The sequence below is a fragment of the Phalaenopsis equestris genome, unplaced genomic scaffold (genome assembly GCF_001263595.1).
Source record: "Phalaenopsis equestris unplaced genomic scaffold, ASM126359v1 Scaffold000330, whole genome shotgun sequence".
Taxonomy (NCBI): Eukaryota; Viridiplantae; Streptophyta; class Magnoliopsida; order Asparagales; family Orchidaceae; genus Phalaenopsis; species Phalaenopsis equestris.
Window position 1 is genome coordinate 448,772 of NW_018164772.1, and position 12,368 is coordinate 461,139.

At 36.0% G+C, this 12,368-nt stretch overlaps 1 protein-coding gene across 1 annotated transcript in view; it reads right to left on the reverse strand.

Annotated features, from left to right (window-relative positions):
• The window catches only part of LOC110025779 (ethylene-overproduction protein 1), a 19,370-nt gene extending 10,972 nt beyond the window's left edge, over window positions 1-8,398 (reverse strand). The window contains exons 1-3 of the mRNA XM_020726432.1: window positions 5,994-8,398; window positions 5,122-5,413; window positions 4,718-5,027 (exon numbers count right to left, since the gene is read on the reverse strand). Coding sequence (XP_020582091.1) covers window positions 4,718-5,027; window positions 5,122-5,413; window positions 5,994-8,047 — 2,656 coding nt within the window. The 5' untranslated portion in view covers window positions 8,048-8,398. The remainder of the gene's footprint in view (window positions 1-4,717; window positions 5,028-5,121; window positions 5,414-5,993) is intronic.
• Between the last annotated feature and the right edge of the window lie 3,970 nt (window positions 8,399-12,368).

Genomic DNA, 12,368 nt, shown 5'->3' on the forward strand with positions numbered 1-12,368 from the left:
TTCAATTACCCTCTCCCATAATTTTAAAGTATGACACATTAATTTAATTCCTCTATAATTTGCACACTCTTGTGCATCCCCTTTATTCTTAAAAATGGGGACCAAAATACTCTTCCTCCACTCCACAAACATCTTTCACGATATGATAAAAGCCAAAATTTGTTTTTCAATAAATTCTTTTATTTCAACTGTGAAGTTATTGTAGGTTCCATTCCTCACCTCTCTCTTTACCTCTTGATACTCATTTAATAAATTTTAGCTTGATCAAGTAGTTTCATTTTAACAGTTATCTTAAAGATCATCTACATCTAATAATCGAACATTAAAACTAAGATTAACTTTACCATCACATATAAACACTTTCACTTTACTCTTATCAACATCATTTATATCAAAATTTTGCATCTATGATTTCCAAAAACGTCGTTGATAAAGATCGTGAATTATCTAAAAGATTTATTTATCTGCTACCACAAATATCATTCAAAATGAATTGATTCAGCCATTGTGATTGGAACCTACATCAGGTTCACATGCATGAACCTTATTGGCTTCCAAGTTAACAATTCTTAATTTAACAATAGTGATGCCATCACACATTTGATTTTATTTGTTCAACAGATTAGTCAATTAATTGTAATAAGTTCTTAAAATTTCATCCAATTCACAACCTGTAACGTTTCTCTGATAAATATTGCTTTCTAACAGGTCGTTAAAATCTAAGACCGGCACCAATTTGATAATAAAGTTTCCAAATGCAACTAAAAGCATGTGCAGCATGCTTTCGAAAATGACTACTAACTAAATAAGTCACCTTTTTCTAATGCAAATAATCAATAGTATTCTTTACGCCAAATTGGTAAGAAAATGAGTAAAAATTTAAAAATTAAAACAAGAATATGGAAACAAATAAAATCAATAAGCAAATAAATTATTTTCACATAACTTGATGTATGATGTATCACTTTTTGACCAAAATAAAGAGTACTAAACTAATAATAACAAACTAAGTAAAAGAAATTAATAATGAACGAAATTACCGAAGCACAGAAAAAAAAACCCCATGGCCAAATGAGATGTTTCCCCTTAACTAGGTTGTTACACTTCTACAATGATTTAATGAATCAGGCATCTAATTTGCACTCATAAGAGTAAAAATTGGTGGGAAACTCTTGTTCAAATTGAAGGTTATGTATTACATACTTTAGACCATTATTTATAGACACAGCATTCGTTCATAAATAAGGTTGGCATAGGATTAGTTTTAATCAAAATTTAACTTAATCATAATTTAATTATTTTAATTCCATAGACAACAAACTCAAACAAATTGAAATCTATAAAACTATATCAAATATGCAGACACACTTACCAACCCTTGAGACAGATAAAAACAACGCCCACATAAATCACAAGTTTGACATAGACAAAAATCCCACCAATAACTTGTGCCCATGAACTATTGCATTAGAGCCCTTATCCAAAAAAACAAAAACCCTACACCTGCACCTCCACAAAGGCATGCCCAAATGTTTTTCTTTTTTGTTTTTTTTTTTTCAATACACCAAAGCTAAGGAGTTTGGGGTGGTTGCAGCTTTTATAGAGATGGTTGTAAAACTATGGTGGAAATACCAACTTCTTAGAAAGTTGAGGTGGAATTTATATTTTTTTTAAAAAAAAAGAAAATCAGACAGTAGCTTTATTATGACCACCGCACTTTAACAGATCAAGTTGAAAAAAATAGCTTGTCACCACATAAATTATTAAAAAATAGAAAGAAATTTATTCTCCAAACGAAACTGTGGTGACCGTCTGAAATACAAAGCAGGCTGAAAGATGTCTTAAACAGACCCTAAGTCCAGTCATGTGCCTCTAACAAAACCTACATATCCATATTTTTAAAATAATGTCAATCGCCACCTTAAATAGAATCCTTTTTGATTCTTTGAGATCAAAACATTCTAGTTCATTGATCCATTACTACATGTAAGACTCATGTCTTTGATCTTCTTATAATTATCACTCTCATAAAAATCTTCTTTATTCTTAAATATTTACAATAAAATACTTTCTCCAACCGAGTGTACTGCATCTAGTGTATTGCATTCCAAATCCATGGGTTTTGAAAATTTGGACTCTCCCGCCCACCCCACCCCAACAACAGCGTTTATTGCTTCTTCACACATCTCATTAATCCAACCAACGCCTTGGTTTCAAATCTTTACTGATGATCAAACTACTACAATCTCATCAACAAAACTTCAAATCTCATAAATATGACATTACCCAAATTTTACATCAATACACCTTGTTGGTTAATTTCACTCTAATATTTTAAATCAATCCAACATATGTCTCATTAGTTTGTTCATTTACTCTTAAATTTTTTTTTTTTTTGAGAAAACTCATTTAATGCTTCTCAACAGAACATCTTCATTGTTTATTTCATGTCTTCATTTTTTCATATCTTCACAGTTTATGATAGGATAAAAATAAAAAACAAATAGCATTCACTCCTACAGTGACAATCTCCAAGTTCAGTTTGAATAGGCAGTTTCCTTGTCTTACTTCAGGGAAAATTGGAATGCAAATCACTTGAAAACTCATTTTGAAGGTTGTCAGAACATGCAAACATAGAGAGAAGATCAATTAACTGTTGTTATGACCTCAGTATCTTGGAAGGTGCCAGATTATCAATAATATAAACACTTTCCCATAAGAAGCTTACTGTTTTCAGCACAGCACATTGAAAATTGGTCCATGTGATAAAAGCTGGAAAAAATATTGAAATTGTTGATCACCTGGACTTTAAGAAAAGACAAACTTTTTCATAGAAAATAAAGTCTCCTAGAAATGACCTTAGGTTTACACTAGACCATCTTTCAGATTTTCTAAATTCTTACATGGCGAACATTTGCAAGGTTTAAAAAATGCTCTCCTTCAAGGCTATTCATCCTCGGAATGAAAATATAATTTAAGAGGCTTTTAAATGCTTCTGAGGACTAGGAAACTTTCATCAATAGAAAGATAAAGAGGTAAATGAATGGTTGTAAATTAGCAATCTATTCGCCAAAAAGAAATCTATGTTATTAGGCAGCATAACTCTGAAAATACTAATTTAAAAATATTCTCAGAACAAATTCAATATAATATAGTTCAGAGTAAATATTTTCAAAACTAACATGTAGCATGAAATTCCTTCAAAAGCACACAGCCCATCCTCTAAAATCTATTACAGCTACTTCTCACAAATGAAATGACATGATAAATTGTGATTTAAATCGTTTCACTTACAAAATACAAGTTCTTAAACTACATATCTTGGTGGAATTCGAGATGGGATCTTTTAAACTAAACTCAGGTAATAAGACACATGTAAATTCATCTATCTTCAACTAAGAAATAGATGCATGACCCTTGCTGATGAGATCAAAATGCTAACCCGAATCTTAAAAGCAACGAACAACAACATCCTCGAATATTGCTTCAGGATTTCCAAAGCTCTCACGAATTCAAATAAACAATCCACTAAGCAATTAAAAGGGCATAGGATTTAAGAAAATAGTTGTAGTGTCTAATATGTAATTTATGTCAGCAATAGTATCAATCATAAACAATTACTACTAGAAGATGAAGAGGTTTAAAAATATTAGATCTATTAAGCAAAAGAATAAGAATATAAATAAGAGTATAAAATATGGAGTGGCTAGATTATTAAAATGAAAAAATGCTATTATGCTATGCGATAAAAGAATAGAATATAGACCTTAAAAGAGATTTTATAAAACTATAATAGGGTCAACTATATTGTGTTAGGTTCTTAAGAAGTTTCACAAAGAATTTTTGTGTAAAAATATGAGAAGCTTAATATGAATTTCCAGAAAAATAAGGAAGATGGGTTGAAAAACAAGTATATCAAAGGTACGATGAGAATAATGTCTATTAGAAATAATGTTGAAAATAAGAAACTTAAGTGATTTGGGCATGCACAAAAAAGGATAGAAATGTGCATCAATTTGAAAGCCAGTTAAAAATATGTAAAAGGATTAAATAGAAAAGGGCTAGACCAAAAAGGATAAAAGTTTTGCAAAATTGGCTTAATATTAGCACTCACCATGGATGGATGAAAATTATAATTCAAATAGCTGAGCCCAAATAGTTTAACAAAAGGTCCACTAATGATGAACATAACAATACACAAGATAGAAAAATTGAACAAAAAGTCGTATCAAGAGTTTCAAAATGTTGCATAAATCATACCAACATCGATGCCATAGATTAATCACAAAAAAAGTTCTAATGGAACCTATAGACTCATCAAGAGGATGAGGCACATGAAAATATCAAGATATTCAACCTTACACCTTATCGGCTCATCATTTGATTGAAATTATGAACAGCCAATTTGAAACAAATTCAAGCCTTGAATGGATTTTTCCAAAGCTGTTCTCCAATTTTTAATTGTTTTATTTAAAAAAAAATCAGAAATCAAATCTTTTTAACATTATGTGAAACAAGGTTGATATTTAAAGTTAAATTTGATTAAAAAGAAATGATCTGGAAAAGATGAACAGTGGCTATGTATGCCTACATGATCTTCCACTTCAATACGGCTAAAAGATAGGATTGTTGAAAAGTGAAACTAGTAAATAAGTAATCAAAAGGAATTCATTGATGCCCATAAGAAGTGGTTGTTAAGTGATAAATAAGAGCTCACCTGCAGCCCTGTATCTATAAGGATAGGTCCTCAGAGGATCCAACTTTGATGCCATATTAAGGTCACTTCTTGCCATGTCACGATCACAATATTCTGATCGTTTTTCATACGCTGAAGCATTGTTTTTAGCCTTTTCAATCAGCTTTGTCATCTCATCATAAGCTGCTTTCTTTTGGTTCTTAAGATAAAAAACACGAGCTAGACCCTGATGGGCACGTGTGTGCTTGATGCCCAGAGCCTTCATGTAGCATTCGGCAGCCTCATCCAGCATGTCACAATCCACATAAACGCTTCCCATATTGTTATGTGCCTTTCAAAACAATGTTTTTATAAAATCAGGTAGACTATCAAGAAAAATAATGAAGCAAATATCATTTGTGAATGTATGACAACCAAATACTCACCTGCCCTTTTCGGAGGTTATCAGAAGCACAGCTATTAGCTTGTTCCAACAGCTGAATAACTTGGGCAGAAGATGCCTGGTCTAGACTTGTATCAGCTAGAGCATATGCCTTCAGGAAAAAAGCTTCAAATGATCTCTGAAGAGCAATAGACTCTTCTGCCTTTGCCAGTCCTTCCTTGCGATGACCACTGTCATATAAAATCCAACCTTCATAAATAAGCCTCTCATGTTCACTAGTCGAATGATTTCGAGCCATCCGCAGACTGTGCATTGCAGCCTTCTGACAATTCAACCTACATTTAAAAAACACCAAATATGATGATTTAGAGCATAAGTTCAACACATAAATCAATAACTATAATATGATTTTCCAGAAACACTTTCCAGGTTGATATTAAAGGTTCACGAGATGGTATGCGTTGTTATAGCATAAGGCCATGTTTCTATGATACAATATCAATAAAGAAAAACAGAGATTTCCGGCAGAAATGTAAACGCTACAATAGGACTAGATTTTCCAGTTCTTAAGTTTAATAAAAAGTAGTCTTAACAGCAAAGGTTATTCAATGCATTATGCCTCGTGTCATTAAGGCATTGGGGTGGAGAAAACAAACAAGAACTCACTAAGACATCTGGTACTTCCCCTTTTTTCCATTTTCTAACTTCCACTTTCTCCATGCACCGACATAAATTCCACAGATGTAAAGGTTCAATAGTCGGAGAAATCCTCTTTACTGAATAATTTAGTTAAATAGCAATCCCAGAAGACAAGGAAACAGCAGTCTCCGGATCACCATGATCAACATGATCAATATCAAAACCCAAGCACATGAAAAAAGACAAGACCATCATATGAATTTCAAAAGCACTTGCCTTAGCAGAAGAAGAGATTGCCTAAACCGTAAACTGCTGTTTCCAGGCTCGTTAGTCAGCATCTGGTGCACCACAGCAAGCGAACCAATATCATCTACAGCAGACCACCGGTCATACAGTTGCATCCAACAGTCAGCCATATCGCAGGGCTGCACATATTGCCTAAGAGTATCAATCAGTTGATCCCCATGCATCTTCCCATGAAACATCATGTAACCAGGATCCAAGGTCAAGATAGCCCTGATATCCTGCAAAGCCAACTCATAACTACCAAGAGCCAAATAGAACCATGCCCGCAGCTCAAGACAATCCGTTGAAACCTTGAACCCTAGGATCTTGCTGATTTCTGCAACGGCTGCACCAAGTTTATCCTCCTCTGCCAGTGTCACAGCCCTATATTTATAAGGATAAGAGAGAGTTGGATCAAGTTCCGTGGCAGTGCTCAAGTCATTCATCTTCTCATTGCCATTGCAGTATAAAGAACGTTCCTGATGCATCCAACCACAGGAAGGGTGCTCAGACATCATGCTATTTAGAAGCTTATAGGCAGAGTACTTGTGCCCTTTTTTGTACTTCGCCCTAGCTACGCCAACAACAGAATACGCATGCCCTTCCTTCACGGCTACCTCAAAAAATTTCTGTGCATCCTTGTACTCGCCCCTCTCAAGCATTACACAACCCAGTTGATGCATTGCAAGCTGCTTCTGCCACCCATGGGAAGCACATTCACCCATCCTCTCCAGAAGCATTACTGTAGTGTTCGACCTCAGGTCCTCCTCCATGGCTACCTGACTTAGGAAGTAGTATAGAGCAAACGAGGCGTGACCAGCCATCGCCAGCCGCTCTTTGCCCTCAGGACTGCACAAAATTAAGTTGATCTCCGGCCTTTGCAGAGACCTGGGCAGCTCGCGGAGGAAAACCTGGAGGCAGGCGGCCACGAGCAGGTAAGCCGCTTCTTCCAGAGCATCGTCGATAAAGAGGAGGGCGTCGTCCAAATTGCGGACAAGGGAGGCAAGCTTCGAATCGCAGGCGGCCTTGAGATCCTCGCAGCAAAAGCAATTAGCAAAGGCAAGGACCTCGAGTACGGTGTCCGGCGGATAGTCATTTAGGGAGCCACCGCGACTGAAAGCTTCTACGGCGCGCATGGCACGGGCGGAGATGCCGTTATGGGTAAAGTTAATGCGCTCGAAGCAAGTCTCGGCGAAACCGCCGTAGAGCAGCGTTGCACCGTAGAGCAGCGTTGCAAGGGGTCTGGATAGGGAGGCTATGCTGCCGCGTACGCAAGGTATCTCCTCCTCGCCAATGCAAAACCAGAGATCAATGTCTTCTACGTCGAGATCAGGTGGCCGAGCCGGAGTTGATGAGGGGGCAGATGGATCAGCGATGCAGCGGCAGGGGCAGGGATCAAAGGGGACGTCAGGAGCATAGCCTGGAGAGAGCGCGGCACGGGGGCATTCTAGAGCGGGCGAGGTCGAGGAGCAGGAAACAGGTGAAGGGAATGGCTCGAACTCGTCCTCCCGCCGCTCGTAGCGAAGCCAGGCGGAAAGGACAACCTTGTGGTGGATATCCCGGGAATGGATACGCGCAGAGCGGAGAGCGCGGCGGAACAACTTCGGGTCGTCAATGCCGCGTAGGAGGGCGCTGTGCTCGAGATGGATGTTACAGAGCGAGTTGGACGGATGCGAAGATGAAGGGGATGAAGAAATGTAAGAGGATAAGGAGACGAAGGCAGATGCAAGGGCGTCCACTTGTTCAATGGGACGGAAGAAAGGGTCGATAGACGGGTGAATGAGATCGGGAGAGGGAAGACCAAAGGTTGATAGGAGGGAATCCAGAGAAAGGGTGTGATGGTGATGGTTTTGATGCTGGTTATTAATTGGGTTGGACTCCTGGCTGATAGATTTAGAGCGAAGGGAGAACGTTGGTCGGAAGCTCGCTAGCCTCTCAGCAGCGGTGGCGACGGTGGCCGAGGGATTCAGCGCGTATACCTGCGTGCTTTTACACCCGTCGATCAGCTTCATGCTCCTTATACTCGTCAGAAAATTGTTCTGCATCTTTCCACTCTTCTTTTCTTTCCTTGTCCTCTCCCTTTTATTTTTTTCCTCCCCTCCCTCCGTTCTCTTCGAACTTCCCTCCGTTGTCTTCGAACTTGGATCTCCCCTCCCTTTCTTGTTTTCTCTCCCTCTCTTAGTGCGTCCCTCTCCTTCTCCCTCTCCTCACTGTAGCGTGTAAGGAAAATGTTGGATTGAAATCTGGAAGGCATGCATAAACCAGGAGAGAACGGAGGGAAGGGCGTGATGCAGACGAGGGAGAAGACAGGCACCTCTTCCCTTCACCTCCGCTCCGTTTATTTTTCTTTTTCTTTTTCTTTTCGCCTTAATTATATTTTCTATATTTAAGAATCAATCGGACCACCGGAACAAAAAATAAAAATAAAAATAAAAATATTTGAAAAAAGAAAAAAACAACCGGAGATAAAAGCATCGAAGAGAGAGAGTCGTTGACGAGGTGGTGGGCGTGCGAGCTCCTCTTCGAAGAATTGGCTGGCCTTAGCTTTCGAATGCCTTAAAACCATCGCTGTGCTGACGGGAGTGGTTCGCTGCGAAGAGGAGGCCCGTGGTGCACGGCCTCGCAAAGCTTAAATTAAGAAAATGGGCATTTACAAATATATCACCAGATTCTTACGTGTTTACATACCTAACACCTAAATTTTAATTTTTATAATATTGTCAATTTTTTTTTTTAACTTTTTAAAAATGAAATATTCATGTAGAGGCAAGGTTGCATGTATGTCAAAATTGAAGTTTAAGTGCAAGATATGTAGGGGCAAGGTTGCATGTATGTCAAAATTGAAGTTTAAGTGTGAGATATGTAACTAGGGAAATAAGCGAGATAAGCTTAAACGAACTTTTCGTGTTCGGCTTGCTTGAAGATTTTTTTATTTGTGTTAGGCTAAATAGCTCGTAAAGTATGTGTTCGTGCTCGACTTCTTTTAATTTTTTATATTTGAATTAAGTTCATGAGCTCGGCTTAGCTCGAAATAATAAGCTAATAAATATTTAATAAATCCTAAATAAAATTAAATTTAAAATTTTGATTTTTTATTATAAAATTACCATAGCTCGAAAGTTTTGTGGGGGAGTCATGCTAAGGAGTAAAAGTGAGCTACATATAAGAGTACTTTATTATTTGGAAAGAAACGAGTCAAAATTATTTTTGAATTATGCGATGTGGGATTAAACCACGAGGGGACTAGAGAGAAATTTTTTTAGCATTGTCATACATATCACCTAATTCATATGTATTTACATTTCTATTATAAAAATTTTATTTTTTTATTTACAATCTTAGCTAAAAATTATTTAAATTTTAATAAAATTAAATGTTTTTTTAAATAATATATAAATTTAATATATAAATATTATATTAATATTATTTAATCAATTTGAACTAAAATCGAGCCGAACACGAACGAACAAAACTTTACTCGTGTTGGGCTCATTTATAAATAAGCCTAAAAAATATGTTCGTATTTGACTCATTTGCTAAATGAACAAATCAAATATGAGTTATTTAACGAGTTAAACACAAGTTGTTCATGAACAACAATCTTTTTGACAGCCCTATAATTAGATAAGTATTGAGTGGTATAAATGTAAATATTTCAATAGGGTATTATGGGCGCTTAAGACTAATAACTATCCAGTGTTGCCACTTGGGGACAACAATTGATGCGGGGGTCCTCACTCGTCGCATGCAACTCATGAAAAAATGAGTTATGGAACATGCATGATAAATTTATGGGGAGACCAGGTACGTGGTACACAAGTTACACAACTATAGGTGTGTTTGTTTCGATTGTGGTTGTAGAAAAGTACAATTTAAAAGCTATTGTTGAAAATTTGTTATTCAGATGCTGGAGGTTCCGAAGCACTTGGCCTGTTTGAAAAACACAATTCTAAAAGTGTTGTCTGTTGACAAAATGAATGAAATACCCTTTAGTACATAAACACGGTTCAGTTTGAAAAACACGGTTCTGAAAAGTACTCCCTCTGAAATAAATCTAATGACAATTTATCAAGTTATTTTAACTCACAAAACCATAATGCAATTTATGGTGAACATTAACTGAATCTTCCACCTACAAAATAATAATACAAACATAAGTTCAGCATACACCGCCCCGAGGTGGGCATAATACTTGGTGGGCATAATACTTGTTAGTAGGCTCGACCATTTAAACTAAAGAATTCATGACATCTGTTTAGTTTGCAAATTTTGTGACAGACAATTCCTCTGTCTAATATAAAGATTAGAAAGAATTTATATTATCTAGGTTCCTAATTCTCTAAAAGAGCATGCCCATATAGTTAATTACATGTTAAATTATATAAATCACTTAAGAAAATCATCGATAGCAATCAGAGATTTCATCTTCAAGAATTCAAAGTTGCTTTTTTCATGATTATTTGTTGGAAAAGTCAAGTGAGAATGGACAAAATAAGAAAAGTTATTATCGAAGTCAAAAAGCGAAATGTAGGGGATGCCAAAAACTATGAGGGAAACCTCAATGATCTCCAAAACTATCCTATTGTTTGCCTTTACATCTTGATAGTGAAGTTATTTAATGTTTACTTCTATCATTTATTCAAATTTAGGGCTTACAATTATACAATATACAATTATGCAAATTGCCCAGGAAGATAGAAGTATTTATGTCTTATCGAATGAACAACCTCGGAATCCTAAAACAAAAGTTATGACTTTTATTGCACAACATGATTATGTAAAAGGCTTAAAGATAAAGTGATGATTTACGTTGTGCTTGACAAACAACCTCGAAGTCCTAAGAATTTATATTATTTAAGACTAAGAAAAAGTTTTGTTGACGTAGTTCTAACTCATTGTTGAGTTTTGATCATCATATGAAGTCATCCTCCATCCGCTTGCAGCTTATTCTGAACTCTTTGATTTTATGGTTTCAAGTTCAAGGTTGGTGCTTAGATTGACAATTATTCATTATTGTTAAGTCATTGAGTTTTGTTGCAGGGTTCCTCCTAAATAAGTTGCCTACTATTTTCTACCATAGGGGCCTTTCCAGATATATTAAATTATGCATAAATAAAACATGTTGTAAAGTACAGTAAAAATGCAGTAAAAAGGAAGTGGTAGTACATACATGTCACCTCTAATGTCACTGTTAAAGAGGTAAACTTACAAATACATCATGCAAGTATCATAGAAAATTAAGCAAACACAAAATACATGAGCATGTGTGTATATAAAAAGTCAAGTGACACATATATGAAAGATCAGAGTTGAGTATAAGAATCTAAGTAGTGGACTCAGAATCAGGGCAAAGCCCTAACGATTTCTCGAGGGACATCTGCAGGTAACCATCAGCATCATGTATTAAGACCCAACATAGGTTAAAAGTCTACTAGCAAGCAATTAAGGGAAGGTTAAACCTATTTTCCTGTTTGTGTGATTGACAAATGATCTTACCAAAAGACAACACTAAAAAAAAGTTCCTAATTTGGCATGCAGATAAATAATTTAGATTGACAATTTTTTTAGTAGCCAAAACAAGGGTTTCATCCATAAGTATATTTTTAACTACCATATCTATCAAATCAGACATTTCACAAATCAATCACACCATTGGGCAAAAACCACCAACAACACATGAGAGCAAGAGCAACCTTATACCAAAAGTTGATGAATAGTAGTATCAATCCTGCACCCTCACAAGGTCAACAGTTTTAGGAGACACCACTTTTCTATTATCACACATACTTAGATATCTTTCTCATCATCGTCTGTACCACCAAAAACTCCAACTTATGCAATTCTGATGATCAACATGTGGCCACATTTTAAATTTCCTCAGCTGCTTAAAAAGGTTTGAGCATTGTATTTGAGACTCATACCCTTAAGCATTGGGTATTATTGTAGGTTAAGTTGGAGCGGTACAATTCTCATTGGCATAATTTGATTTAAAGGGGACTCGAATCATACCTTGGTGAGTCCTTTTGTTTTGAGGATGATTTTCCTCAACAAATTATAATATGTCCCAATGTCCTATAGAATGTCCAAAATCTTTCAAAGATATTTGGAGAGTAACTATGAACAACTTTAGAATCTCCTAGACTATTTTAAGTTCATTTGAGTCTACTATATTGCTGAGTTGATCAACCCATGTTGAATTAGAGTTATATTATTATACTTTAGACTTGTTGATGTCTTAGTTAGTCCATGAGTGAGGTGAATGGCTAATTTCCAACTTTATTGTAAAAGTTATACAAGTGGAACCCAGAAGGGTTTGTTTGTAAATATCGGGGGTTTCCACATTCTTATCCTTGAATCGAACTTGAG